At 41.4% G+C, this 25,769-nt stretch overlaps 1 protein-coding gene and 1 long non-coding RNA gene across 8 annotated transcripts in view; one reads left to right on the top strand and one right to left on the bottom strand.

Moving 5' to 3' along the window:
* LOC306978673 overlaps positions 1–25,769 on the top strand; it is a 222,654-nt gene that overhangs the window by 194,048 nt on the left and 2,837 nt on the right. The gene's annotated exons all lie outside the window — the stretch shown is intronic.
* Positions 23,656–25,769, bottom strand: part of LOC306978522 (calcium-activated potassium channel subunit alpha-1-like) — a 149,789-nt gene continuing 147,675 nt past the window's right edge. For all 7 annotated transcript variants that reach the window (XM_079577112.1, XM_079577106.1, XM_079577109.1 and 4 more), the window contains one exon: positions 23,656–24,362. In XM_079577112.1, coding sequence (XP_079433238.1) covers positions 24,214–24,362 — 149 coding nt within the window. In that variant the 3' untranslated portion in view covers positions 23,656–24,213. The remainder of the gene's footprint in view (positions 24,363–25,769) is intronic.

Consider the following 25,769-nt stretch of genomic DNA (forward strand, 5'->3'; position numbering starts at 1 on the left):
GCGTAGCAACGTTTTCAGATTATAGTCAACCAAGTGCTCCTCTTTTCACAAAGTTACAATTGTCAAAGATTTATGATATAAATATTTATCAAATCTGTACATTTGCCCAAATGATAAGACAGGGAAAATCTCCTTCCTACTTCAGCGATTATTTTGTTGAAAAACGTCAAGTTCATTGTTGTAAACCAGACAGGCACTGACACTACATCTTCCACTGTGCAAAAAGAAACTAGTGCAATTTTCTTTTCGATATCGTGGAGCAAAACTATGGAATGAGTATGGAGAGTTGTGACAACTAACAGCAAAAAGAGCCTAAAAAATCTAATGCTCACTAAATATAAGCCTTGATACTCAATCACAATAGAAATATATATATATTTTTTTTAAATACAGTTCACAGTATTTTTACTTTAAGCATGTGATTAAAATATTTGTGATGATCGACTGTTGAATCATGTCGTCATCAATTAATGATTCATTTATATTGATTTTTCATCTGTTTTGTATTTGACCAGAAGGAAATGTTCATGTTCTCTCTCTCTCAACGTGAGATCTGTAATTTGTTTAGGGGTGTGACATGAAGTATAAGCCCTTTGGGATTTCTGTCACACTCCATCACGTTTTAATTTCTGTAGTTATTTATGTGAAAATAAATAAATCACAAATCACAAAAGGATAGTGAATTTCCCGAATAAGCATGGTCACAAAAAGGTTGGCTCACAAACACTATTGCTGCACTTTTCCTATACAATGTGGAGCTTTTGTGTGTGGAATTCTCTCAATAATCTGATTTTTTTTTTTAAACTCAAAGCTGCCTTTTCCTCCCACGATAGTGACCAGAACCTGGCCCAGATCTGTCCAATGGTTTTCCTGGATGGGTCAAACGCAAAGATGCTTAATGTTGTTTTACATGTCTGACATTGTGTCCGTCAACAGTATCTACGACCATCCTCGCCGTTTCATCCCTGTCAACATGTCTCCGCTCTCCCAACCCCGCCCCATATCTCAATCCAACCTCCGACAGTTTCCCTGACAATGACGCAGCTTAACAAGCAGCCAGAGGTGCGCCCTGTCCCCTCTCTGGACGTCCCACCGGGTTACCCCCGCGCGTGATTGACGTACTCCAGTCAAAGGAAGCATCGGCCTGAGCGAGATGACACTTGTCTCGCTGATGAGCATTGATGGGCTGAGGCAGTATGGCGCGGTTATTTTGATCGCTTGTTCATTTATTTCGGTGGCGCCGCTTGTCTCCGTTGTTTGCCGTCTCTGTGCCACATCAAATTATTGTTTAGAGAGGACGTCGCGAGCCCCGCAGGTAGGGAATTGTTAAGTAAAGCGAGGGACGGAGAAGACAGTTAGGTGGGCAGAGAATAGGCAAAGCGTAGTCATAGTGGATGTAAACAATATGGCTTCTGTCATCTGATGGTACTTTTTACTGCACGTTTGATGATTCCACACAATTAACCTCAAAAACTAGCTTTTTATCCTGCGACACAGCTGGCATTATGGTTCCTCTCCTGAGCAAAGGTGTGGGGAGCGGTTTAAACCTCTCTAAAAAGCACCCAGTTTGACTTCACTGACCAATTGACCAAATCAGTCGCCTATTAAATAAGAATTTGTTAAAGAAATTACTCTGAACAAGAGAAAAGAATTGAGTACTTTATGAGAAGATTGACTGGTCGCACGTTCCTTTCAAACATTGCTCTGACAAATTGAGTTATAGCTTAGTTTTCAAGAGCGGCACAGTCGACTGTTGGATGTTCAACACTTGGAGATTACATTTGCTCGTCTGCTTCACCGTTTGATATGTCTGTCTTTTTGTTGTTCTTCAGACTGTTCCTCTATTGGCTGCTGTTGTGATTTAGTACTTTACAAAATTATATTTTTCATTGGATTGATTGGCTGCGTAGATTTTCCCCCGAGTGCTCTGGTCTGGTTTCCCCAATGTGGCCGAAACATTTGTATAAGAATCCCACTTGATGCCAGAGAAATCCCTTGAAAGTGACTGTGACTATCAAATTATGTAGAAAAATATATGTATTTATATCATTATAAATAATAAATTGTTGCAATGAATCCCATTTGTCTGTACAGGGTCTATGTCACTGGCTTGGAGACTAGTTGGAGACTCGAGTTGCTGCTGATGACGTTCGCTGGAGGTTAGGCAAGTCTCCAGGTGGTCTCGGTGAAAACAAACATGTTCAATTTCAGCTCCATGTTCATCTCAAGCTGTGTGTCCTCAACCTGTGAGACTTTTCTGTGGCGTCCCTGCAATGTCTCCGGGACATGCCGCATACCAAGGAGATCTCAAAGAGGCATATGGGTCTCTCCTTTGTATCAGACACGGCTCGGTTGAGATGGCGTAGACCTCTCGGAGACCATGCTGAGACTCCACTGAAATCAGCTCCAGGGAACATCTCGGAGACATCTGTGTGACCAGTGGCAACTCGAGTCTCTAACTAGTCTCCAACTAGTATCCAAGCCGGTGAGATAGACCCTTTGTATGCGCACAATCAATCCGAGTTGCTGAGACATTGCGGAGACTACCAGTCACGGCAATGTCTCTGCAATGCCTCCTGCTAGACTTTTAACAGGGGCTCTTCGAAGTTCTCATATCTTGTAAGCTCTCCATTGGCTCCCTGTAAAATTCAGGATTGATTGTGCTTTATAAATAAACTTGACTTGCTTACTTACTTACTTACTTAGTTACTATTCCAATGAGATAGGCCCTTTACCCATTTCCCCGCTTCAAACAAGTGCTCTTAATGCCGAGCCCACCAGACGACAATCTGTGGTATTTACTTTAGCCGTCAGTGGTCACATAGTCACGCTCCATTCGTTCTGTTCCCCCCTTAAACACTTCCAACTCGTGAAATAGGTGACAGGTCATTATTCGAGGCCAGCGAATACCTACAGCCGATAAAAGCCATATCTTTGCGAAGGGGAAATTGAGATCGGAGAGGTACATAAATTCAGACGGGTGCCGCTAATTTACGCAAGATTAAATAATTTCAATGACATCCATTCGATCTCGTTGGAGACCCTACATCCCATAAAATGCCTCTGTAGCCCTGAGATAAGAGGACAGTCATTTGGACCACGCTTCGTTGAAGATCTCGTCATAATCCTACTCCATTTTTTACAGAAATCACCGCAGCGCCTGACAGGTTTTATTCACTGAAGGGATTTTAGAGTTGGCTTCTTTGCTTTGATGATTTAATAGACAGCTGACCTAAAGCCTCCGGATACTAGATAGCACATGAAGGGGGGTTGTGTAATTTTCTCTCATTTGAAATGTGTTATTGGAAAGATTTAAGTCTGTTTTTGTATGTCTAAATGAGCATCACTTTTGCACCAAAATAACACAAAGTTAGCTTGTATTGTTACATATGAAACACATAACTCACATAAAAGGACTCTGGGTTCTGTTCCCTGATCATGTTGGACTTTTCTGATCGGATGTTGCATCTTCTCCTCATCTGGATTTCCACATTAACCTGGCGAGAACCCGATAGATATTATGCCAAAAACATTAGCTCTGATATTAATCTGGGATCGCTCCGGCTTGAATCGTTCCTGGAGACGAGGCACTTTGATTGGATCAAGCACACCGCAAATCCATTTCATATTTATCTTTGAGAAATGTTATGTGTGTTTCTAAAGTATGTACCCTGGTTAATTCGGTTAATTCAAACCGATCAGCTGCACAAGATGGACTCCAGTGTTGTTGTGTGTGAACGGCAAAAATTCAGCTTGCAGCAATGTGATTTCTTCATGGTCTTTCAACATTTCAAATGCACCGTGTAGGAGCCAGTAGTCTCCAAGTAAACGTCCGCTAGGGGTCACTGCAGGACAAGTGCGCACAGGATATAGCTGGTGACCTTTGCTACCTGCATAGAGTTGCTAGGACGGGCGGGCTCATATGTTTGTTGACCGCTTTGCAGCACCGGGAATGAGGTTTTTATTGTTGAATATGAATCTAATTGCACTGCATGGTCAGATTTTAGACTTTTTGTTATGATAAAGGAATGCTTTTAACGATAATCTTGCCTTGGAGACGTCTATTGACACTCGAAGAATGAATGAATCAGTGAGCTAGCGCGTCAGGTTAGTACTGGCTGCTATACACGGGCTTAAAGCAGTACTAAGTAACTTGTTTACCTTAATAAATCCTTTCCGTAGTCCCTCTGGGGGTAATACAAGTGTTGATGGGATGATTGGGGGTGTCTTTCATCTCCCCCTGGTGTCTCTGGCCAGAAAAACACATTTGCAACTTTTCTGCCTACAGGTCGGAGTCACCAATACACACTAATTGAATCACGAAGAAGCTAGCAGGCTAACGGGCGAAGCCAACTGCGGGCTAGCGCCACTTAAACAGCATTTACAGCCAAATTTGAGTGAAAAAAATTATCTCCATTGTGTAATTGGATATCCCTCTCTCCCATTGTCTCTTCTGTCAGCGTAGTATTTCTCTCTCGGACAAGTAATGAGTAAAAAACCGCAACACCTGCAGTGTTGCTTATGGCCTCTAGGGGCAAGAGTTACTTAGTTCTGCTTCAACCTTAGCTTTTATGCACTGAAGGAACTTCTTGTACTTAATGAGGACACTCATAGACATAATGTATGACCCACACCCTAATCCTAAGGTTAGGGCCCCTAACCCAAACCCTAATCTAGAATGGCCCTTCCAGACTGAACCCGCACCTTCTAGCTGTGAAGCACTAGCGCTAGTCGTTGCAACACCCATTTTGGTGTCTTTTCGTTTACAATTTGTCATGGACTGCTGATCCAAAGCTTCGGGATACAAGATAGCACACTCAGGGCTAAATGAGTTGAAATTTGCAGCAAAATTTATACATTTGAGTTAACTATTTGCTGTCATCAAGGGACCCAAAAGTCTTAAATCCATCATTTCAGCAATAACAAGGCCAAGTAGGATATACTTTATTGTTTAAAAAGGATTAACAGGCACAAGCTGTGAGAACATTGCAAACTGCAGTCCCCAGCTTTTCCCAGGAAACAAAACCAGGGACCTTCTATCTGTGAGATTTGTATCACTTTGTCAACACGCCACAATAAAGGCGGACATTTTCCTCCTTTACATCATAAATAATGTGTTTTGTGCGGGCTGATTCCTTCTGGTTTTCAGTCAAATATTAACACAGCCGAACATTAATCTCTTTCGGTCCCAGTGAGACTCCGCAGATGTTGAAGTCTTTGATCGAGGAGTCTGGATTTGAAACCGCACAGATGGTCCCTGTTTAGTCACAAAAGCAAAACACAGGCCGCAATTTGCACTAAATCACACTGACAAAATCCATCACCGGATATGAAGAATAAGTTTATCAGCCGTTTTCTGTGGCGCATTAACGATTGCAGCAACGATACGGCTCTGCTGAAATCCTGAGTTTGAGCCATCCTGAAAAGCAGTAAGTAAGTCCCAGGGCATAAGAGAGGATCTGCAGCGGTAGTAAAGCAGGCAGATGTTCAGATGTCCGAGTGATAAAGTGCAGCTCACAGTAAACACACTCCAGAGTCTGAGAGCAGCTGCCACAGTCCACACCTGAAGAAGAGAGACCGGAGCAAGAGGAGAAGAAGAGTAATGTTGATCTATATATTTTCAAAAGCTTAAGTCATGCAGCTAAAGTCCAGTTACAGGTTTTATACTATCTTAGGCATGATGCTTTTGGACGCTTCGATGCACCAGAGATGTCAATGAAGCAGTTTGAATTAAGCTAAAAACATTGTTCTCCACTGGAAAAAGGTGGTTTCCCCTCTTTAGGTCGGTGGGAAGTCCTTGCCTCAAGTGGAGGAGTTCAACTATCTCAGGTTCACGAGTGAGGGATGGATGGAGCGTGAGATCGATAGCCGGATCGGTGCGGCATCAGCAGTGATGAGGTCGCTGTACCGGTCTGTCGTGGTGAAGAGGGAGCTGAATCGGAGGCAAAGCTCTCGATTTACAGATCGATCTACGTTCCCACCCTCACCTGTGGTCATGAGATTTGGGTAATGACCAAAAGGACAAGATCGCAAAATGAGTTTCCTTCGCAGGGTGGCTGGGCTTTGAGATCGGGTGAGGATTTCAGTTACCTGGGAGGAGCTCAAAGTAGAGTCGCTGCTCCTTCATGTCGAAAGGAGCCAGCTGAGGTGGGGCATCTGTTTTAGATGCCTCCTGGTTGCCTCCTGCGGGAGGTGTTCCAGGCATGTCCTATTGGGAGGAGGCCTCGTGGAAGGCCCAGGACACGGTGGTGGGACTATGTCTCCGAGCTGGCCTGGTGTCGCCTCGGGGTCCCTCCACAACACCTGGAGGAGGTGTGCGTAGATCGGGAAGTCTGGGCATCTCTGCTGAGACTGCTGCCCCTGCGACCCGGCCCCGGATAAAGCGGAAGAAAATGGATGGATGGATGGATGGATGGATGGATGGATGGAAGTCCAGTAAATCCATCATGACATCAGCCAGGGAGTGCTTGTGATGGGATTTTTGGTTCTTCATAAGTAAGTGCTTTATTTGTCATTGTACAATCAGATAATTGCGTTCAGGTGTTGGGTTAGTCCTGAGCCACTGCGACTGAGCGAGCTGCCATTTTGGGCCAACCTGACCAGCGTGTTTTTCGAGGCCGGGGGCACCAGAGGACTGGCTTCAGTGATCCTCTGACACAATGCACCGCCTCCTGGGACTGTCCCTGTTCCAGAGCGTGGTGTCCGGCACTGGTCCGCTCAGCTCCACAACAGCCTTTCACCAGAAGATGGTGAAGAGCGTAGTAGACGGATATAATCAGTCTTTTTCTCCAGTGAACAAACATTAGTCAGAACAATAGTATGGATAGAAGGCTTGTGTGGCTTTTATTTGATGAAAAGCCACATTATCTCGAGGAAAACAAGCTTCCCAGTCTATAACCTTACTTACCAGAATAGAATTTTTACCTGCACCAACTCAATTTTTCCCAGATACCCCATCATTTGTCCCCTTTTTTGTTGTAGTGCCACTTGCAGTGTTTCAGGAGAAGAAATTTGTCTCAAATGTCTTAAGCTCATAAGCTAGCTGTTTGTTTGCTTAGAAAACAAAAAACAAATGGGTCTTTGGGGGTCATTTCAAAGAGCCGCTCAAAATACTAGCTCCTTTTTACTTATTGTTATTCTAGAAGCCATCCAGAATAATTAAATTTCTCTGGCAGAGTCAGCTCAGATGATTTAAAATGGAGTTGGTGCACATAAAAAATCTATTGTGGTAACTATGGTAACTATGAACACAGTTTGTGTTCATGTGGTTTTAATGTTGTAAAGGTGGGATTTCAATAGCATCAAATAAAAACGGTATTTTATCACTGATTAGCGCTTAACTCAGCTAAACATTTGAATTTGTCGTTAGCATCTCAAAAGTTGGTTAATAAAAAAAAAATATCAGATACATTTTCTTTTTGCTATAGCACTGATGTTGGGGATTTCTCTCGCAAATATGTTACTCCAAGGATGACAGTTCACTCTAAATTCAAAAACGTTAGAGAGTTTAATTATAAAAAGCTCACATTAAATGATAGCAGGACCAATCAGCTGAAAATAGAATGTGGAATTCAAGAATGAAGTAAAAGACATAGAACGAGTGATCAATACTAAAACCAGTGCTCAATTTTTAGGGTGGAATTTCCTTGAGGGGACAATAAAGTCGAAGCTCCTAAAACCCATAAATCAATTCCGTTCCCATTGCTCGGCTGCAGACAGAAAAGAGCAGACACTTAAGGGTTTGTGACATGTGTCTCAGTGATGGCGGGACAGAGGAGTGACGGGGAGGAGCAGACAGGAGCACAGCCTCTCAAAATGGCTCTGGGACATCCCGAGTTTGGTACGTGTCAGCTCCAATCGCCCTCAACGTCCCACTGAAGAGAAGCAGAATCTGTAAGCAGCTTCATTAAAGGGGGAGTTGGGGAAGAGCGGCAACATTCACTGCTCACTGTTGGTCGCTTTGAGTAATACAATCAAATCCATTGTCAGTTCTAGATTTTTTACCTTTTAACTTCATCATTGCAATTGTGTTATGACTATTTGCATGTAGAGATCACCCTATATCACAGATCCCACTACTGTGGCATTCGACCAATCAGTAGAGACCGGTCGCTCTCAACTTCTTGTTTTCTCTGAAGTCTGAAAAAGACTCAAGTCTGGCTAAATTCATGGTGCATTTCTTTACATAACTTGCAAACTAACCCTGGTAAGGTGATGAAACTCACACATTTTATTGGCGAATTATTGTGCTAAGCAGGCACTGTATTTGATCATCATCAGTTAGTTTTTTTTCCATATTTGGACATGCCTGTTGTACCTATAATTAATACTTATAGTATGTTCTTGACAAAAGAACCATGGACTATGTTATGTTGCCAAAGCTTATTTTTAGTCTACGTTTTTGGCAAAGAATACTAGAGGTGACTGACCTAGCCTGGCACGAGCCAGACTGATCCTCTATGTTAAAGGGACTATACAGACTTTAAAAATGTTAAAATGAAGTATTTTACTCCCCCTAAATGTTCCAGCCATGTCCTTATGTGTGGAATGAGCCCAGACCTGTTCACCACAACTGCCTCTAAAATCCTGCACTGTCAATCAAAAAGTTTTACTTCTGGTCAGAAGTGCCGTCATGCAGGAGCTTAATATAGAAGGTGCAGTTACACGTATGACCTGAGGTGGCAGTAGTGAGTATAAATGGGCCAACTTGCATCTAGCCCCTTTAAGAGATACATGGGGCTACAGTCTGGAATTGTGTGATTTGAATCTCGCTGACTGGCAAAACCAAAACGAGCCAATCATAGCACGGGAGGCGGGAGTTAATGGTGCGTCATCTTCCGTGCTAGGATTTCCCATCAACCAGCGCTCCGGGCTGTAACCAAAACAGTGCGTGCCCGTGGAAGAGCGCGGTCGCTTCCAACTTCACCCCCGTTTGGAGCTATAGTACATTGGGAGAGGTCAAATGCTAACAACATCTTTGGTCGTTTTGCGTGACTGAGGGCACGCACAGACCAGACAGGTACACATCAACTCGTCTAAGCTCAGGCAAGAACATATCTCAGTATGGGAAAATGGTGGCCTGTCCCTTTAGGGCTCATATTTTGCATTTCCCAAACCAATTTAGAAGAAAACCAGTGTCGAGGAAACAGCGTCTCATATATTTCCTTTAACTGAATAAAGGCTAAATAAACAGTAGTCGTGGCAGTGTAAGACATTAGCCTCTGGAGTGGAGAAAGCAGACGGCTCTATCCCCGCACAGTGGCATTCATCATGGAGGACACACGTTATAACGATCCTGTCGGCTCACTTCAGACCGCAGACCCCGAGGAGACGAGACAGCCAGTCCATAATGTGGCAATTAACGTCATCAATAACCCCCATAATGATCCTATTCGAATGGACCGGCTCTGAAAACCTCTTTATTTCCCTGTCACGAAGATTCAGATTCAGACGGAGCGGGAGCCATTCGACATATGGTTCGGCGGCATATGGAGCGCTCGTAACGGGAGACGCGGCGGGAGCGCGGGGGAGATTTATTTGTGGGGGATGTTTTATTGGACGGTAAATCAGAAGAAACTACGGCGCCAAGTTATTTAATCAGTGCTTTGAGAGCGAGAAATAATTTGTGACATAATGAGTCAAAATTAGGCGCCTATAGACAGGGGCGCTGTTCGGGGTTCTGAAAGAAAACAAATGACTGGGCCCCCCACAGTTTTATAGTTAAAAAATAACCCATTAAAGCACGGACATTTACCACAAAGGGCTCATTTAAATGCACTGAGCAAGACTGCACATTTATTTCCTATAATTTAGTGCATTTTAGTGCTGCCCCAGTGAATTTTATTTTACATCCAATTTAATAAAGCAATATACAGGCCTTTCAGTCATGTGACTTTTGTTGTTATGGCGGCCATTTTGAATACCAAAGTAGAATTATGCAGTACTACAACATGTAACAATAATATCTCTAGTCAGCATATAAAAGAAGACAGCTGATTGACAGTGGCATTTCTATGTACTCGTAATCATTGCTCAAGAAGATAAGAGTACAAACACGGCCCCGGAGACGCACGTTTATTATAAACCAGTGGGTTAGCATGCTACTGGTTTGCATTTAGCTTCAACATCTCAGCGCCGACCTCTCCAAAGCCCTGAACCACAAACATCTCGCCTTGGCTACAACATGTGACAGAGGTCAGAGCTGTCACTGTAGTATTTCCTCAGTGTCATAGATGTAAGCCACACATGTGTTTATCGTGTTGAAGCCAATGACAGTTGCTAGCCGATAGCATGCTAACATCTTGAGCAGCTTAAACACGGATTCAAACTGAGACTTATGCAAGTGGTGAACTTGCAACTGATGTTTTCCTTCTTAGAAAGTCATATTTTCAAAAGCATTAAAACCTGTCATATGCACTTTAAGGTGAGGGTCTTATGTCTTATTACATTGTGTATGTACTACATTGGTACAAGTTATTACACATTGTTACTGTACATAGCACTTAACATTGTACTAAATTTATAATGTATCAAGCGTAGAGTAAAACAAAGTAACCGGAATAATTTATACTACAAACCCCAAGCTGCGCAAATCAGATTGCACCGGCCCCTTATGGCTCCCCTATGGGGCTTCTGAACCGCTCTTTGGGCCTGTTTGCCATGGGAGACCCTACCAGGGGCACCAAGCCCCCGACAACAGAGCTCCCAGGATCATTTGGGTGCTCAAACCCCTCCACCACGTTAAGGCGACGGTTCCAGGAGGGGGTTTGTGAAAAAATGATCTCTCAAAATCCTCCTAGGGGCCAGAGGTTCTTTCCTGGAGGGCCCAGATTTGGCTCCCGGGCCTGATGTTGCCCACTGTTTCCAAAACCATGTCCCACTTTAGCCTCATGTCCTAATTTACATTCATTAAAATTAATTTCAGAACTCAGTATTTGCTTTTAAACACAGAACATTTTAACGTAAGTTTTAACGTAAGTCATGTTTTACTCATTTATATAACTTTTTACTGTATTTGTTGTAATGGTTTTGTTTTTTCCATGGCATTTCAAGCACTTTCAGGCTAACATTGTAAGTTAGTTCTCAATGTTTTGCCAGATGAAATGAAGGAAAGTCACTCTATTATATGACTATGTTTCAGGACATTCCCAAACTAAGTGAATGGAGCACATCAGCAGGTCCATTACGCACAAAAAATATTTCAAATTACACAGGCTATTCAAGGATGAGGCCACAGACACTCCACCAAACCGAGATGAATAATCTGACATTCTGTATCTGCCTTTTTTGTGAAAACGTGTTTAATAACCTGATGCACTTCGACCATTTGAAGATTTATCAAAGCTTCTTCACAGGGCAAAGATGGCAGCCTTCTAAATAACGTCCAGCGGTGTTGATTTACTGGATTTATTATCTTGAATGTTTAACTATTCAACCGCTCTACAACCTTGTAGCTCAACATCTCTGGCCTGTGAAGAAGAGACTTGGATGGTTCTATAGAAACTGTTTTCTTATTTGACCCCACTTCACAAATACCCAGTGTCACGTTTCTTTTTTTTCGCCTTTACCATGTTATTTACGGTGATTTATGTGTCTTCCCCGCACAGACTCTAATGGAAACGCCAGGCCCGGCTCTGATTTACTTAGTCAAATTTTCATCCCAAGGTTCGGGAGAGTGAGGGCTCATGCATTATGTAGAGCAGACGACCTCCAGCCTTCAGCGGCAGGAGCGATACATCACGGCGGCTCGGACCCTCTCAAGGCTGAACCAGTATCTGATGGATTTAACCACCGCCTCCACCAAATTACTCACTTTGAACTGGGCTGGGTTTATGCTGAAGGTCAACGCGCGTCCTTGAGAATATTGGGCATGGCGGAGTGTTTGCCGGGTATAGTAAGGATTTAGAGATGGTTAAAGGTTATGGAGCTCAACGGGCGAGATTGTTTTCGACTTTTCCCCCTATAGACAAAAAAACATAAACATTTAGAGCTTAAAGGCACGACCGCGGCTCATGATCTATGTGGTGCCTACTTCACGTACCACAAAATAAGCTTGACGTGCTTTTACAAACTTTTGGTTTGTTTATGGGGGATTTGTTCATCTAAAAAAGTCGTTCAAAAGACTGGCACATTTTAATACTGACTTTTGAACCCCTTAACCCCCATCTTAACCGAGCATATTTTCTCCAGTTTTACCCAAATCTAAAAACTTCTCAACTGGACTTTACAGACTCTAGGCCATTTGAAAGCTAAGACCTGCTAAAGTGATCTAAGCTTTTTTGTTGTTTTTGTTATGACGTTTTTATCACATTTTTGTTGCTTTTTTGTCACGTTTTTAATCACATTTTTGTTGCTTTTTGTCTCATTCTTTGCCACTTTTTTCTCACTGTGATCAAGCCGACAATAATGTGACCAAAACGTGCCAAAAAAGCAACAAAAACATGATGAAAACAGAAACAAAAAGGACAAAACCGGGACAATCACAACGAGGAAGAAGCTTAGATAGATACAGACAGCATCGTGTCATAGAAGGAGGCGTGGCTTCGCCGAGGGGGAGTATAGAATACTTTGCTTTGTTTATTTATTTGGAGAGGACTGTAGGATATTAAAGTTCATACTGGAGCCACAAACCACCAGAAGTCGGTTATCATAGTTTAAGTTGATAGTTAATTTATTCCTCCACATTTAAGTTAGCTGCCATGGTTCTGCAACAATATCAGTTTCAAACTAAGTTTCAACATAAGTTCACAAATGTATGTACAAACATAACTTTGTGTGACAGGGTAGCCCTTTGCGCTCCTGCACGTAGTGCCTGACGAGGTGAGAGGGCGCACTATAAAAAGGAGGGTTCGTTACGCAGCCCGACCTCTCACCTCTGACGTCACCCGCTGCGTGGCCGAACACAGGAAGCGAGGGCTTCCACTGTTTAGGCCGGCTACCTTGGGCCAAACATGCGCTTCAGTGGCCGAATTTGTGCGCGGAAAGCCAGCAATTCAATAGCGCTTTCGGTGAGTTAAGTGACAACATCCTTTACTTTTATTTGTATGTTAGTTTAAAACCTGGTTGTTTTTAGCGCGGGGTCCAGTGCGCGTCCTGCTCTCCGGGTGCTGTCACCATGGGGGAGGGTCGCAGCCCTGTGTCGCGCAGGTGTGCGTAATGTGAGCGCTTCGCTTTTATCCCACGGTACGTTGTTGCAGACGCTTCACAAACCGTATGTAGCTTCGAATTTATGTTGAACTAAAACTTAACCTTGTCAAACAGGGTCCTTCCTTCCTTCTGAGAAAATGCAAGTCTGTTCGTCGCTATGTTGATCCCTCATCGCAACCCTGCACAGCCCAAATTCAGAGACCTCTTTGATAGCAGTGGTCTGTTAGGGCAGAGGGCTTCGGACTCACACCGCCCCTCGTCAGTCCCCTCATCCATTGCTGGACCGTCACTCCAGGTAAAAGGTGTGATGGACACGTGGGGCTGCTGAATCTGGGCCGCCAGCCGTTCCGCAAGGACTTGACTAGCAATGGGTTTTCTCTGCTGTTTTTGTTTTCTTTAATTTCAATCTGCAAGTTTTGTATTTGCACCGCTCATGTAACCTGCTCTCAACTCAAATGAACTAAAAATATATTTAAATCCAAAGTAATAAAAACAATATTTTTTCTTATTAACCTGTCTCTGTTCTACCTAGTCCAACGAACCTGTGTGACCTTAGCGTGGGGTAAAGTCAATACTGGGTTCTCTGACCCACAATTCAGAGTGGCGTTGTGATCACTGTAAAGCAATGCAGTTAACAAGTGGGCTACTGCCTCGGTCTGCTACATTTGCAAAACATCAAAGAAAGCATTACTCACACGACAAACAAAGGGAGGAGGCTCAGAAAGGCCCAGAGTGCAGTTCAAGCCCCAATGTGGACTGGGTGTGGTCGCAGGTGCCGCCATCTTGGAGAGGAAGACGGGTACTACAGTTCACTGAATGGTTTCTTGTGTAGTTTCTGACAAGGACAGTGCACATTAAGGAACACTCGGTTAACTTTGTGTAACTGTGCGAGATTTAGCCAGGTTTAGCTATTTCACATTTGTTAGCCTTTTTCTGGTGAAATATCAACGTATTCATCACATACAAATAAAGTCAAGGCTGCATCGGGTCCATATGGATGTTCAGTCACAACAGTAGAAGCGAAAAAATGAAAGTCAGCGCGAGCTAGCATTAGCATCAGCATTCTCCGTTATTCATGTATTCATGGGCTGTTGAACCACTTTTCTCCTCTCCATGTCTTTGTATTTTTATTCAGTAGAAAACTGTATTCATAATTCAGCCTTTGTTAAAGTAGTTTTTGAATAATTAGAGAAAGTTTAGATTTTTCTCCAAATGTTTCCCCCTTAACTGTTTTCAAACATGACCATCATGGGCGATTCCAGAGATGCCGTCTGTACCTATTAGTTTTGTACGTCTTAGCTTTCAAATTTAGTTTAGTTTAGTTTATTTGTTTATCTGCCAAAGGAGTGGGCTGAAGCAAGAGCTTATAAGCGCCCACTCCCAAAATCCATGCAGTGAAATAATACAAAGGAACATAGTGCAAAAGGAAAAAAAAACAAAGGAAACAACAGCAAAAAATTGATTATACATACTCACAGAATCACGGTAGAAAGGACCAAATGAAGTGTCACACTGTAATGCTCAAGAGTACTTTACCTCATACCCTTTTGAGTAAGAGGTAAAGTACTCAATTAAGTCATGTATGCACAACACTGGCATTTGTTGAAAGAGTTGTTTTACTTCGGGCTATATTTGGGATGTTCGACCCTTTGTCTTCTGACGATGAAGAAAACTGGCTCTCCATCAAGCAAACTTGCCTACCCTGCTTTATGAATGAAGCGGCGATGTGCTGTACCTGGAGGGGGATTCACACTGGAACAGCTGGTTCAGATAGGAGTCAGACACAACATAGTTTTGAGCCAGGACAGCACTTCAGTTCACCTGAGAGTAAAGCGAACAGCGGGGTAAGAAAATCACTAATAAAAATCAATCAATCAATCACGGTATGTTGAAACTCTGACACTATAAAGGAGTTTGAATTGTGGGTGCAAAATGACATGACGCTAATCTCTTTTCTTTGCTGCCAGGCGTTAGACTTGAATCCACAACCTCTATTTGCTGACAGGCTAACCACTCTGCCACACTGTAGCCTCATCTATAGTCTAATCTAAGTCTATAGCCATTATTCCTTTGTTGTTTTCAATCCCATTAGACCGTGTTTTATGCCATATTCAAACGTAAAGGGTCAAAAGTGAAGCTCGAGCTGCAATCCAAGCTTAAAACCACAACCTCAGTCGACTTACATTAAATGCATTTATTAAATTACCATCATCCCACGCGGTTTTGTATCATTAAAATGGTCTCGTCCTGACCTTTCCTGTGATTCTGTGTGAAGGTAAAGCTCTAACCTCCATTGACTCTTCTCTTTGATGCATTGATCTCCCTGTAGATGCGTATACGGGTATATATCGCCCGGAGCACGGTTGATTTACACATCCAGGGGGGTGAGAGGCAAGACAAAAGGAAGGTCTGACCTTAGCTGCTGTTTTACAACCGAGGCATTCTGGGTAATTTACTTCAGTAGATCTGGGTGGATTGACAGCAGGCAGCAGCGGAGGCTTGTGATTTGATTTTTATGCATTTTTCTTACTTGTTCGTAGTATAAATCGCACCAGTTTTAACCTTTTACCCCCTGCCTGAACCGAGCATTTCCACTGGAGAGCAACAGTGTAACGCCTCATTTGAAAGCTAAGACTTTTCTGTCATGTCGCATTTTGTCACATTTTTGCTGTGATTTCGTCTCTTTGATAATCACTTTTTCTTGCTTTTCCGGCACATTTTATGTTGTGTTTTCACCACATTTTTGTCACGTTTTTGGCACTTCGTTGTCTCATTTTTTATTGCGTGGCGCCTTGAGGAGCATGAATTTCTGTCAAAAATGTATGTCAAAAAAAAAAAAAAGTAAGTCTCTAGCCCATTCCTGTGAGGAGTTATGGATTTTTTAAGAAACAACCAGTTTTCTCACTCCAGCCACTAGGGGGCAGCTTAAATTTAAAAAAAGGAAAGAATCCCACACGTGACCAGCAGAGGACGCTGACATAATAAGAGATCAGGATACAAACAGCATATTGTAGCCACGTGGTAACTGGTCAGTCTGCCCTATAGGGCGGCTGTGGCTACAATAGTAGCTTAATGAATAGTAATGAATAATGACTTCATGTAGCACTTTGAGAAACATGTGACACAGGCTGATGAAGCACATTAAGTGTAACCCGTTATTAATGAGGTCACAGTCCTTTACAATATATGCGACACCCCTGTGCTATTGTCACAGTTTTAAGCATTTTTGTTGCATATTCTCTTTTTTTTGCTTTTTTGGTGCTTTTCTGCCATGTTTTCGTCGCTATTTTGATGCTTTTTTTCAAGCTTTTAGATTTGAGAAAATGTGCTGGATTCATTTGGGGTTTATTGTCTATTGTGGCAATGTCTGTGTGTCCGTGTGTCTGTGTCTTGCCCATGGACGCAATAACGAAAATCTGTTTGTTTGTTTTTTGAGATTTGAACCACTTTATAAAAGCGTCATCTCCAAGTCATTTAAGGGAATTCCAAAACTTTAAGGGACCCCACCGCATAATCCTGAACAGTGAGTGAATATCCTACAGGCGATACATGTGGACACATTTAGTAGTAGAAACAGAAGTGGCCACTAACAATTTACTAAGTGCATCTACACTAATGCATTATTAAAGATCTGCACCATTCTCATACAACCTCAACACCTTCAGGTTCTTTCTCAGATGCTCCGGCTGCAGCTCAGGGCGTCCCGGGGCAGAGGACATGTGTCTGAGGGCTATTATGGAGAATATACTGCCTTCTGGAGGGGGATGCAGTGCTGACAGGAGCAGAGCCACATGTTTGCACAGCTGTTTGGGGCTTTTACAGCGCAGATATATAAAGAGAGTGTGAGCCCGAGCACAGCGGCAGCGCCATCTTTACCGCCACAGGATATTTGCATTTTACATTAGGATGGCCCTTTGATATCGGGGGAGCAGGAGGCGGAGGCTGAGAGGTGTGTCCGCAAACAAGGACGATTTATGCACATAGAAAACGTCAGAATTTAAACTTTTTTCTGTAGATTACAACATAAATATAGAGGAAAAGTGTAAGTTTTAATACAATATCTTAATAAAGGATGTAGCTTAAGTTTATGATTTTATTTTGGTCACATCTTAGCTACAAAGAATTGCTTGGAGGGGATTGTAGATATGTTTACTTTTTGAATAAGCTTGTTATTAATGAAACACAATCTGTAATTTGCTTTGTTTTGGGGGGTTTAAAACGCAAGATTCAAGATTTTTTATTTGTCAAACCATGTGAATGGTTTAAAATGATGTTTCTCTTGTCCTTGATTATGGAGCGGGTGGAGGAAGAAGAGGGGTGGGAGGGAGGTTCAGGGAGTTCAGCTTCTTGATGGCCTTGTGTATTATTCTTTATTCTTTATTCTTTATTCTTTAGTCCTTATTCTTTATTCTTTATTCTTTATTCTTTATTCTTTATTCGGATCCCCATTAGTGCCCACAAGTGGTTGCTAGTCTTCCTGGGGTCCTGACACAATATAAAATTACAAAACAGTTAAAATAGAATACATGAATGTTACACATTTCATATAATCATACAGCCTTATAGGACATATATAGGACATGGTGACTATGCTCACATGTACTGAGCTAATTGACTTTTTACTTTCAGCTTGAAGTGTGGTTTACTTTTAGTGTTTCTAATATTAAAAGGAAGCGAGTTCCCGGCGTTTGCTCCTCTGTACAGAACAGTTCTTTTCATTGAGTTACTTTTGGGTCTGGGAACAACCAAAGAGTTTGTCGTCACTTGGCGAGTCACAAATCTGTGACAAAACTCACTGAATAAGAGTTTGTTAAACAAAAAACTGGGCTGTTTGTCCATCAAAACTTTGTGCATGAACATGAGGAGACTGGCCTGTAGTTTGGCCTCAACCGTTAACCAAGACAGTCTCCTGAGCGTCTCACGGACATTAGTGTGGAAAGGACAGCTCTGTTCTGAGCAATCTGAAGTTTCTGAAGATGCTTTTGTGTAGCATTGGACCACACTATAGTGCAGTCATGTAGGTGAGACAATACTATGCTTTGGACAGCAGTTTTCAGAACAGGAGTTGGGCAGTAAGCAGAACAAGTGTATGGAACTGTTTTCAGACGACTGGAACTGACCCGTAGAGTCCGCAGTCTCCTCCCTGACGGCATAACCTTGAAGAGACTGTGTGATGGGTGTGAAGGGTCCCTGGTGATTTTGACGGCTTTACGGGTGAGACGGGTCGAGGACATCTCCTTAATAGAGGGGAGAGGGGCTCCACAGATCTTCTCCGCTGCTCTCACGATGCGCTGGAGGCTCCTTGGCAGGAGGTAGTGCTGGCGCCATGCCACACAGTGATGGAGCTGGTCAGGATGCTCTCTATCGTCCCTCTGTAGACACACATCTCAGTATGGAAAATCTGTGGCCTGTTCCTTTAACATTAAAATGTATTCTTAAAGGAACAGGCCACCGATTTTCCATACTGAGATGTTCTTACCTGAGCTTAGACGAGTTGATACATACCTGTCTGGTCTTTGTGCGTCCCCGTGGAAGAGCGTGGTAGCTTCCAACTTCACCCCCGTTTGGAGCTATAGGAATATACTGGGAGAGGCCAAATGCTAACAACATCTTTGCTCGTTATGCGTGACTGAGCGCACCCACAAAGACCAGACCAGGTACGTATCAACTCGTCTAAGCTCAGGTAAGAACATATCTCAGTATTGAAAAACAGTGGCCTGTTCCTTTAAAAAAAAAAAAAAAAACTAAAACCTTGATGCTGCAGACATAGATCCACAGTAACGCCAGAGGCCTGTGATCTACATTGGAAATGGCGTCCTACTTTTAAAAGGCAGCACAACAAACCTGGCTTCCTTGTTTAATTGTGTTAATGGCCCAAAGCTAAAGATTTATCTGTTTCTGCCAATTTACCTCAAACTCAAACAAATCCAAGGTCAGTTTCCCTCAGCTGCTTTGGTCAGACCGCCCTGTGGCTCTAATAGGCAGCCAGGGGATCGTTGTCCAGGATAGATGCGCTGCTTTTAGGGACAGGGGGGAGAGAGAGAGAGAGGTGGGAGGTGTGTTATTGCCTGTGTGTCGGGAGAGGATGGGACGTCCTAATCAACGGGACATTGTGTGTATTGATCTGTCAAATCAATGTCTACAAAAAGAGGATTGTTTTAGTAAATGATTAGCTAAGATATGTCTGACTCTGCACTGCCAGCTCTGAACAAGTGCATGCTGTTGTTGTACCCTTGGGCATGATACTTCACTCACCTTGCCTTTGTGTGTGTGTCTGAATGAGTGATTGGTGAGTGATGCAGAGAGGAAATTTAAGCAGAGTTTATATTTATAATCTTTCAAGTAGGGGGCATTTTCTGGGTATAGCTGTTATTGTTGATATGTTAATGCATCAAATATGGGAAAGCTTAGGGCTGTCTATCGATTTTTGTCCAACATAAAACACTTAAATTTAAAGCATTTTATTATTGATTGCACATTTCATGAACTAAATATTCACAGTTTCATAATTATGGGAAAAAAATCTCTCCAGCCTTTTCTTTGTCGCTCATCCAAGGCTTGATAAGTCACATTTTAGACACATTTTCTTTGCTGCTGAACATTTTGGACAGAATCTGCAATCCTTTAGGTTAATAAGGTAGAGTATAAGGACAAAATTAAAATATTTTTGTTGGATATAGCATAATTAGACAAGCCTTTTTGATGCATAAGTGGCTCTTTGTTGCTTTTGTTTCATACAAGTACCTCATCATGGGAAAAGATTGGAGACTCCTGGCTTACAATATGTAATAAAAGTGCTTTGTCTTTCGCGTCATGTGTGGCTCAGATACAGAAGTGTGTTTGGTCAAAACATATGATGCGATTATTTTAATCAATTGTGATTAATTATATTTTCAATTACTTTTGACAGCCCTAGTTAAAGCAGTACTAAGTAACTCTTGCCCCGAGAGGCCATAAGCGCAACTGCAGGTGTCGTAGCAAGTTGCGATTTTATTAACATATTAATTATCCGTGAGAGTAAATACTACGCTGACAGAAACGGCGAAGAGAGAGAGGGATATTGTACATCCAATTACACCATGGAAATATTTTTTTTTCACTCAAACTTGGCTCTAAATACTGTTTAAAGTGGTGCTTGCCTGCAGTTAGCTTTGCCCGTTAGCCTGCTAGCTTCTTCTTCGTGATTCTATTAGTGTGTATTGGTGGCTCCGGTCCGGTGGCAGTCAAGTTGCAAACATGGCTTTCTGGCCAGAGACACCAGGGGGAGATGAAAGACCCCCCAATCATCCCGTTAACACTTATATTACCCCCAGATGGACTACGAAAATGATTTATTAAGGTAAACAAGTTACTTAGTACTGCTTTAAAATACAAGTAGTATTCCATTTCACATTCCTATTCAATCTCAAATACTTCTGAGTACCCCCTACTAAGCCCTTGAGTACCCAAAGTGTCGAAGTGCTCTATTCTGTGCAAGGTTGAATCACAAAATTAGAACTGTACAAAATATGGCCTTGAGCAAATGACTGTATAAAGCCATAATGTAGGTAGATAGGTGCTTCATATGTTGAGTGTTTAAAAACATAAAATAAAATGCCAACACACCTCTGAGCACCATACATAAGCGTTTAATCTGTGAAAATACAAAATGAAACAATGTACAGGTTATGTACAAACCTCTCTGTACAAACATTTAACGTTTTTTCATTATTATTGGATGAAATATAGCACGGTATTTGATTTGTATCCAAAACAAAGCAGGAATTATTCTCCTTAAACGCCTTTTCCAACTCACAAAAAAAAAAAAACACTTGAAATTAAACATTAAGATTTATACATTTGTTTAGATACATTAATTTTTAATATAACCATAAAAATAGATTAAGACTTCTAATTAGGATATCCTCTCTTCTCGTCTTCGATATAATATATTGGTTCTACATAAAGAAATACAGTGGTAATAATAAAATATATAGAATTTAAAGAGTAAATAGAAGCCACGTTTCGCAGAAGTGGGTGTTGGGGGATCCTCCGTTGACCTAAGCACTGCCCGGCACGTGGGTGACACACAGGGTTGCCCTCTCTCCACCAAAGTATTTTACAGGGCTAGGCTCAGAATCTTACCCCTTTTTTGGGGAATAATTTTAACTTGGGCCTTTGGAAACAATGTGCACAACCCAGTTTGACGGTACGGCACGGAATCTGCTTTCTGTTATTGTGTCACTGGGCAAAACACTTCTCCCGACTTGCCTGGAAAAAGATATTAGTATCCTAGTCAGTGAGGTTCGCAGATTTAAAAATTCCAATATTTTTTCTAATTCATATTAAAAGTAGAACATTTTATCAACAATTATATTTTGTTTTTCTTTCGTGTAGCTTAAGTTTAGATCATATGTTTTGCATCTATGAGTTTTGGCATTACAAAGGTTTAAGGATGTAGTACCTTAAACCTAATCATTTCCACTAGAGCCAGAGAATTAGTCAATAATACAAAAGTCAAGATGCAAATTTGTATTCAGTCATTCAGAACAAATTAAGTCTTATATGTGATTTTTTATTCATTCTGTTTAATTTCTTCATACTCTGGTGTTTGTTTTGATTAGACGGATCAGTCATGTCCATTGAATCCGCATTGATAACGGAGATAACTACACCTCTTTGTATAAACTATAATAAGCTAGATCTCTTAAGATATAACTCCAATATTAAAGGGGCTAGATGCAAGTTGGCCATTTTATACTCACTACTGCCACCTCAGGTCATACGTGTAACTCCACCTTCTATATTAAGCTCGTGGATGACGGCACTTCAGACCCGAAGAGTGGCAGTGCAGGATTTTAGAGGCCGTTGCGGTGTCATTCTACACTTTAGGACATTGCTGGAACATGTAGGGGGAGGAAAATAGATAATTTTAAAATTTTTGAACTCTGTATAGTCCCTTTAGGTTTCAAGAGTTTGTTGGAATGTTATTGATTGGACTGGCTTGGTTTGATAGAGGTCTACTCTGGAAACTCCTAAACCCAGTCCAGTCTCTCCAACTATGGATAATTTCTGGATCCTTCTCAAACACTAAAGAGATTCTGTCTTCTGGACCAATTATTGTGATTTGTTGACAAAGCGTGCCAGGAAAATTGTTCATCCCAAACAATTTGGTAAGTTTTGTCAAAGCCCTTTGATTATTTTCCGCACTTTCTTTCAAAAATAAACGAGCTCAGCCCATGCAAGTCGACTTTGGTGGAAATAAAGGTGCACGTGCCAGTTATAACCATATTGTTGCAAACCACGTACAATTCATGGATACATTTGTAAACAGAACAAAAAAAAATCATGAATGCACATATTTTACTCCAAAAGTAATCACTTACCAAAATCATAATGTTGCCATGTGGTCGACGCAGTAAAACACCATAAAGTAATTAACAGAGTAAAATGATAAGCCATGATTTTAGATATGATAGAGCTGCTTGTTTTATGAAATGGTGTCGAGATTGATCATGGAGAACATACCCACAATGCAGTTCTCCAAGACAACCCTGTGTCGGGCAGTGCTTGAAGCCAACGGAGGACTTGAAGGTTGAAGGAGGGGCACCCACTTTTTTGCGATTCGTGGCTTTTTTTCTTCTTCAGAACTTTAAAATTGCAAATATATGGCGATTTTGTGTGGGATATTTTGGCTTGTGTGTTAGCAATGAGTGAATAGATGATTGTCAACAAAACAGCTCTATCATATTGTTGGCTATTGGTCCGACACAGAAGATACAAGTTACAAGGGCTGCTCCAAAGTAAAGACACAAAGCTTGGTTGTTGGTGGGTCTAAAGACAAGATAATTTGGATAGAATGTAAAAGTGAAACATGGCTTACAATTACACAATGGAGATATTTTTTGTCACTCAAACTTGGCTCTAAATCCTGCTAAAGTGGCGCTAGCCCATAGTTAGCTTTGCTCGTTAGCCTGTTAGCTTTTTCATGATTCCATTAGTGTGTGTTGGGGCCTCAGACCCGGAGGCAGCAAAGTGGTTTTCTGGCCAGAGACACCAGAGGGAGATGAAAGACCCCCCAATCACTCCATTAACACTTGTATTACCCCCAGAGGGACTACAAAAAGGATTTATTAAGGTAAACAATTGACTTAGTTCTTCTTTAAACGATTTTCAAACTGGTTCTTAGGCTTCGTCAGGCGGTACACCAGCAGTTTTAGACTTTATGCATTTGAATTGATGATGTACTATGCTCTTATTCTCTGACGTTTTTCCTTTTTAGACATGGTTTACACCCATTTCATACAACAGCGTAGACTTGCTCATCCAGAATAACTAAGAAGGTGTGAAGAGTAATGTTTGTTTGGGAGCTTCACCCAGTTTAGACATAACTCAGTCCACTTTTGGTCAATTTTAGAGTCGGTTTAGTCTTGAGTTTATCTTCACCTGAGCCTGATTGTACTTGAAAGGGGAACTAATATATGAGTTTGTAACCTGTAACCAAAAATGTGAAATCAAAGTCATAATTTGAGCCGCAGCTTGTCGTAATTTGTTAATGCTGATCAGGAACCTTAACATTAAGAACCACAGGTATAAAAAAAAAAACATGTATATCTCGTCTGGGGCAGCCCTTGTAACTCCTCTCTTTCTCTTTTTGGACTTCGCAACCCGCTTTGACGGAATAACATTGAACAACAACATCTCTCCAAAGGCAGATCTAAGACAAGTATAAACAGACAATCTATAGATAGAATAAGGCTGGAGCCAGGGAGCCTGTATTAGAGGCTCTGGCCATTTTAAACTGTCACAAATGTTGTGAATAAATGCTTTGAATGGCAAAGGAATCACTGGTGCCATTTTCGGTAATGTACTACACAGCCTATACAGAGTTAAGTAGGACGTACAAGTTGTTCATTGACAGTTTAAAAGGCAACAATTGCAAAAGAAAAAAGCTCAAAATGTATATATAAGTTCCTCCTCTCCATTAAAGGAAGCCATGGAGTCTTTAATTTGATTGTCTTTCACCAAAAAAAAAAAAAAAATGTAAAAAGCCCAAGGGAAACTGGCTGAAATGTTGGGAGTCCTTCGTCAGCACTCGTCTTCTGCCTCTCTGATTGGTGGGATGACGATGCTGCTGGATTTTGATTGGCTGCTGTGGTTGAGATTGGAGTTTGAAGTTTTGATCGGGGTGGTCCTCGTGTGCAGGTTCTCGGGCTCATCTGTAAACCATGTCTTTTCTGGGTTTGGGAAAAAGAGAGAGAATAACCGATTCAGGGGATCACTTGGTAGGAAGGGAAGTTAATTAGAGGGGTAGGGCTGCAAACGCGGTCAAATGAATTGTTATTTCAGGGATAAAACATGGTTAGTTGGAGCGATGTTTACCCTTTGATTGGATTGGATGTAAAATTGAAAGGATAAAAGAGTAAGATTTTCACGACAAATGCCCTCTGCGTGTTTCTGTAAGAGATTTATAGATATTCCCTTGATCTCCACGACACACCCTCAACCCAAAAACATGCACAGTAGATTAAACCTCCAGCTCTGCACTGCGGTCGCCCATGGCTGTAGTTCGGATGGATGTGTCTGTTCTCTGCTATGACCTCTATTGCTCGCCGATAGCAAGAAGTGTGACTGTGCGAGGAGGAAACTGGAGCTAGGACCCACAAAACTCATTTAAACAGATCTATTTCCTTGCATTGTTGCCATGTTGTAGTGACTTTTTTGACATTTATTTTCATTTCACTTTTGTCGCATTTTTGCCACTTTTCTGCTCCTCTTCTGTCGCCTTTGTCACTTTTTCATCAACTTTTTTTCATATTTTCGTTACATTTTGGTCATTTTTTCGTCATATTTTCTTCATATTTTCGTCACATTTTTGTAAATTTTTCATCATATTTTGTCACTTTTTCATCATATTTTTGTCTCTTTTTTGTCACATTTTCGTCACATTTTTGTCACTTTTTCGTCACATTTTTGTCACTTTTTCGTCACTTTTTTGTCATATTTTTTTTCACTTTTTCGTCACATTTTTGTCACTTTTTCGTCACATGTTTGTCACTTTTTCGTCACATTTTTGTCACATTTTCGTCACATTTTTGTCACATTTTCGTCACATTTTTGTCACTTTTTCGTCACATTTTTGTCACTTTTTCGTCACTTTTTTGTCATATTTTTTTTCACTTTTTCGTCACATTTTTGTCACTTTTTCGTCACATGTTTGTCACTTTTTCGTCACATTTTTGTCACATTTTCGTCACATTTTTGTCACATTTTCGTCACATTTTTGTCACATTTTCGTCACATTTTTGTCACTTTTTCGTCACATTTTTGTCACTTTTTTGTCATATTTTTTTCACTTTTTCGTCACATTTTTGTCACTTTTTCGTCACATGTTTGTTACTTTTTTGTCATATTTTTGTCACTTTTTTGTCATATTTTTCTCACATTTTCGTCATATTTTTGTCACATTTTCGTCACATTTTTGTCACATTTTTGTCACTTTTTCGTCACATTTTTGTTAAATTTTCATCACTTTTTCACAATATTTTTGTCACTTTTCCATCACACTTTTATCATTTTTTTGTCACATTTTCATTAAATTTCTGTCCTTTTTTCGTCACTTTTTCATCATATTTTTGTCACTT

The sequence above is a fragment of the Gobius niger genome (genome assembly GCF_951799975.1).
Source record: "Gobius niger genome assembly, chromosome: 19".
In the NCBI taxonomy this organism is placed as follows: Eukaryota; Metazoa; Chordata; class Actinopteri; order Gobiiformes; family Gobiidae; genus Gobius; species Gobius niger.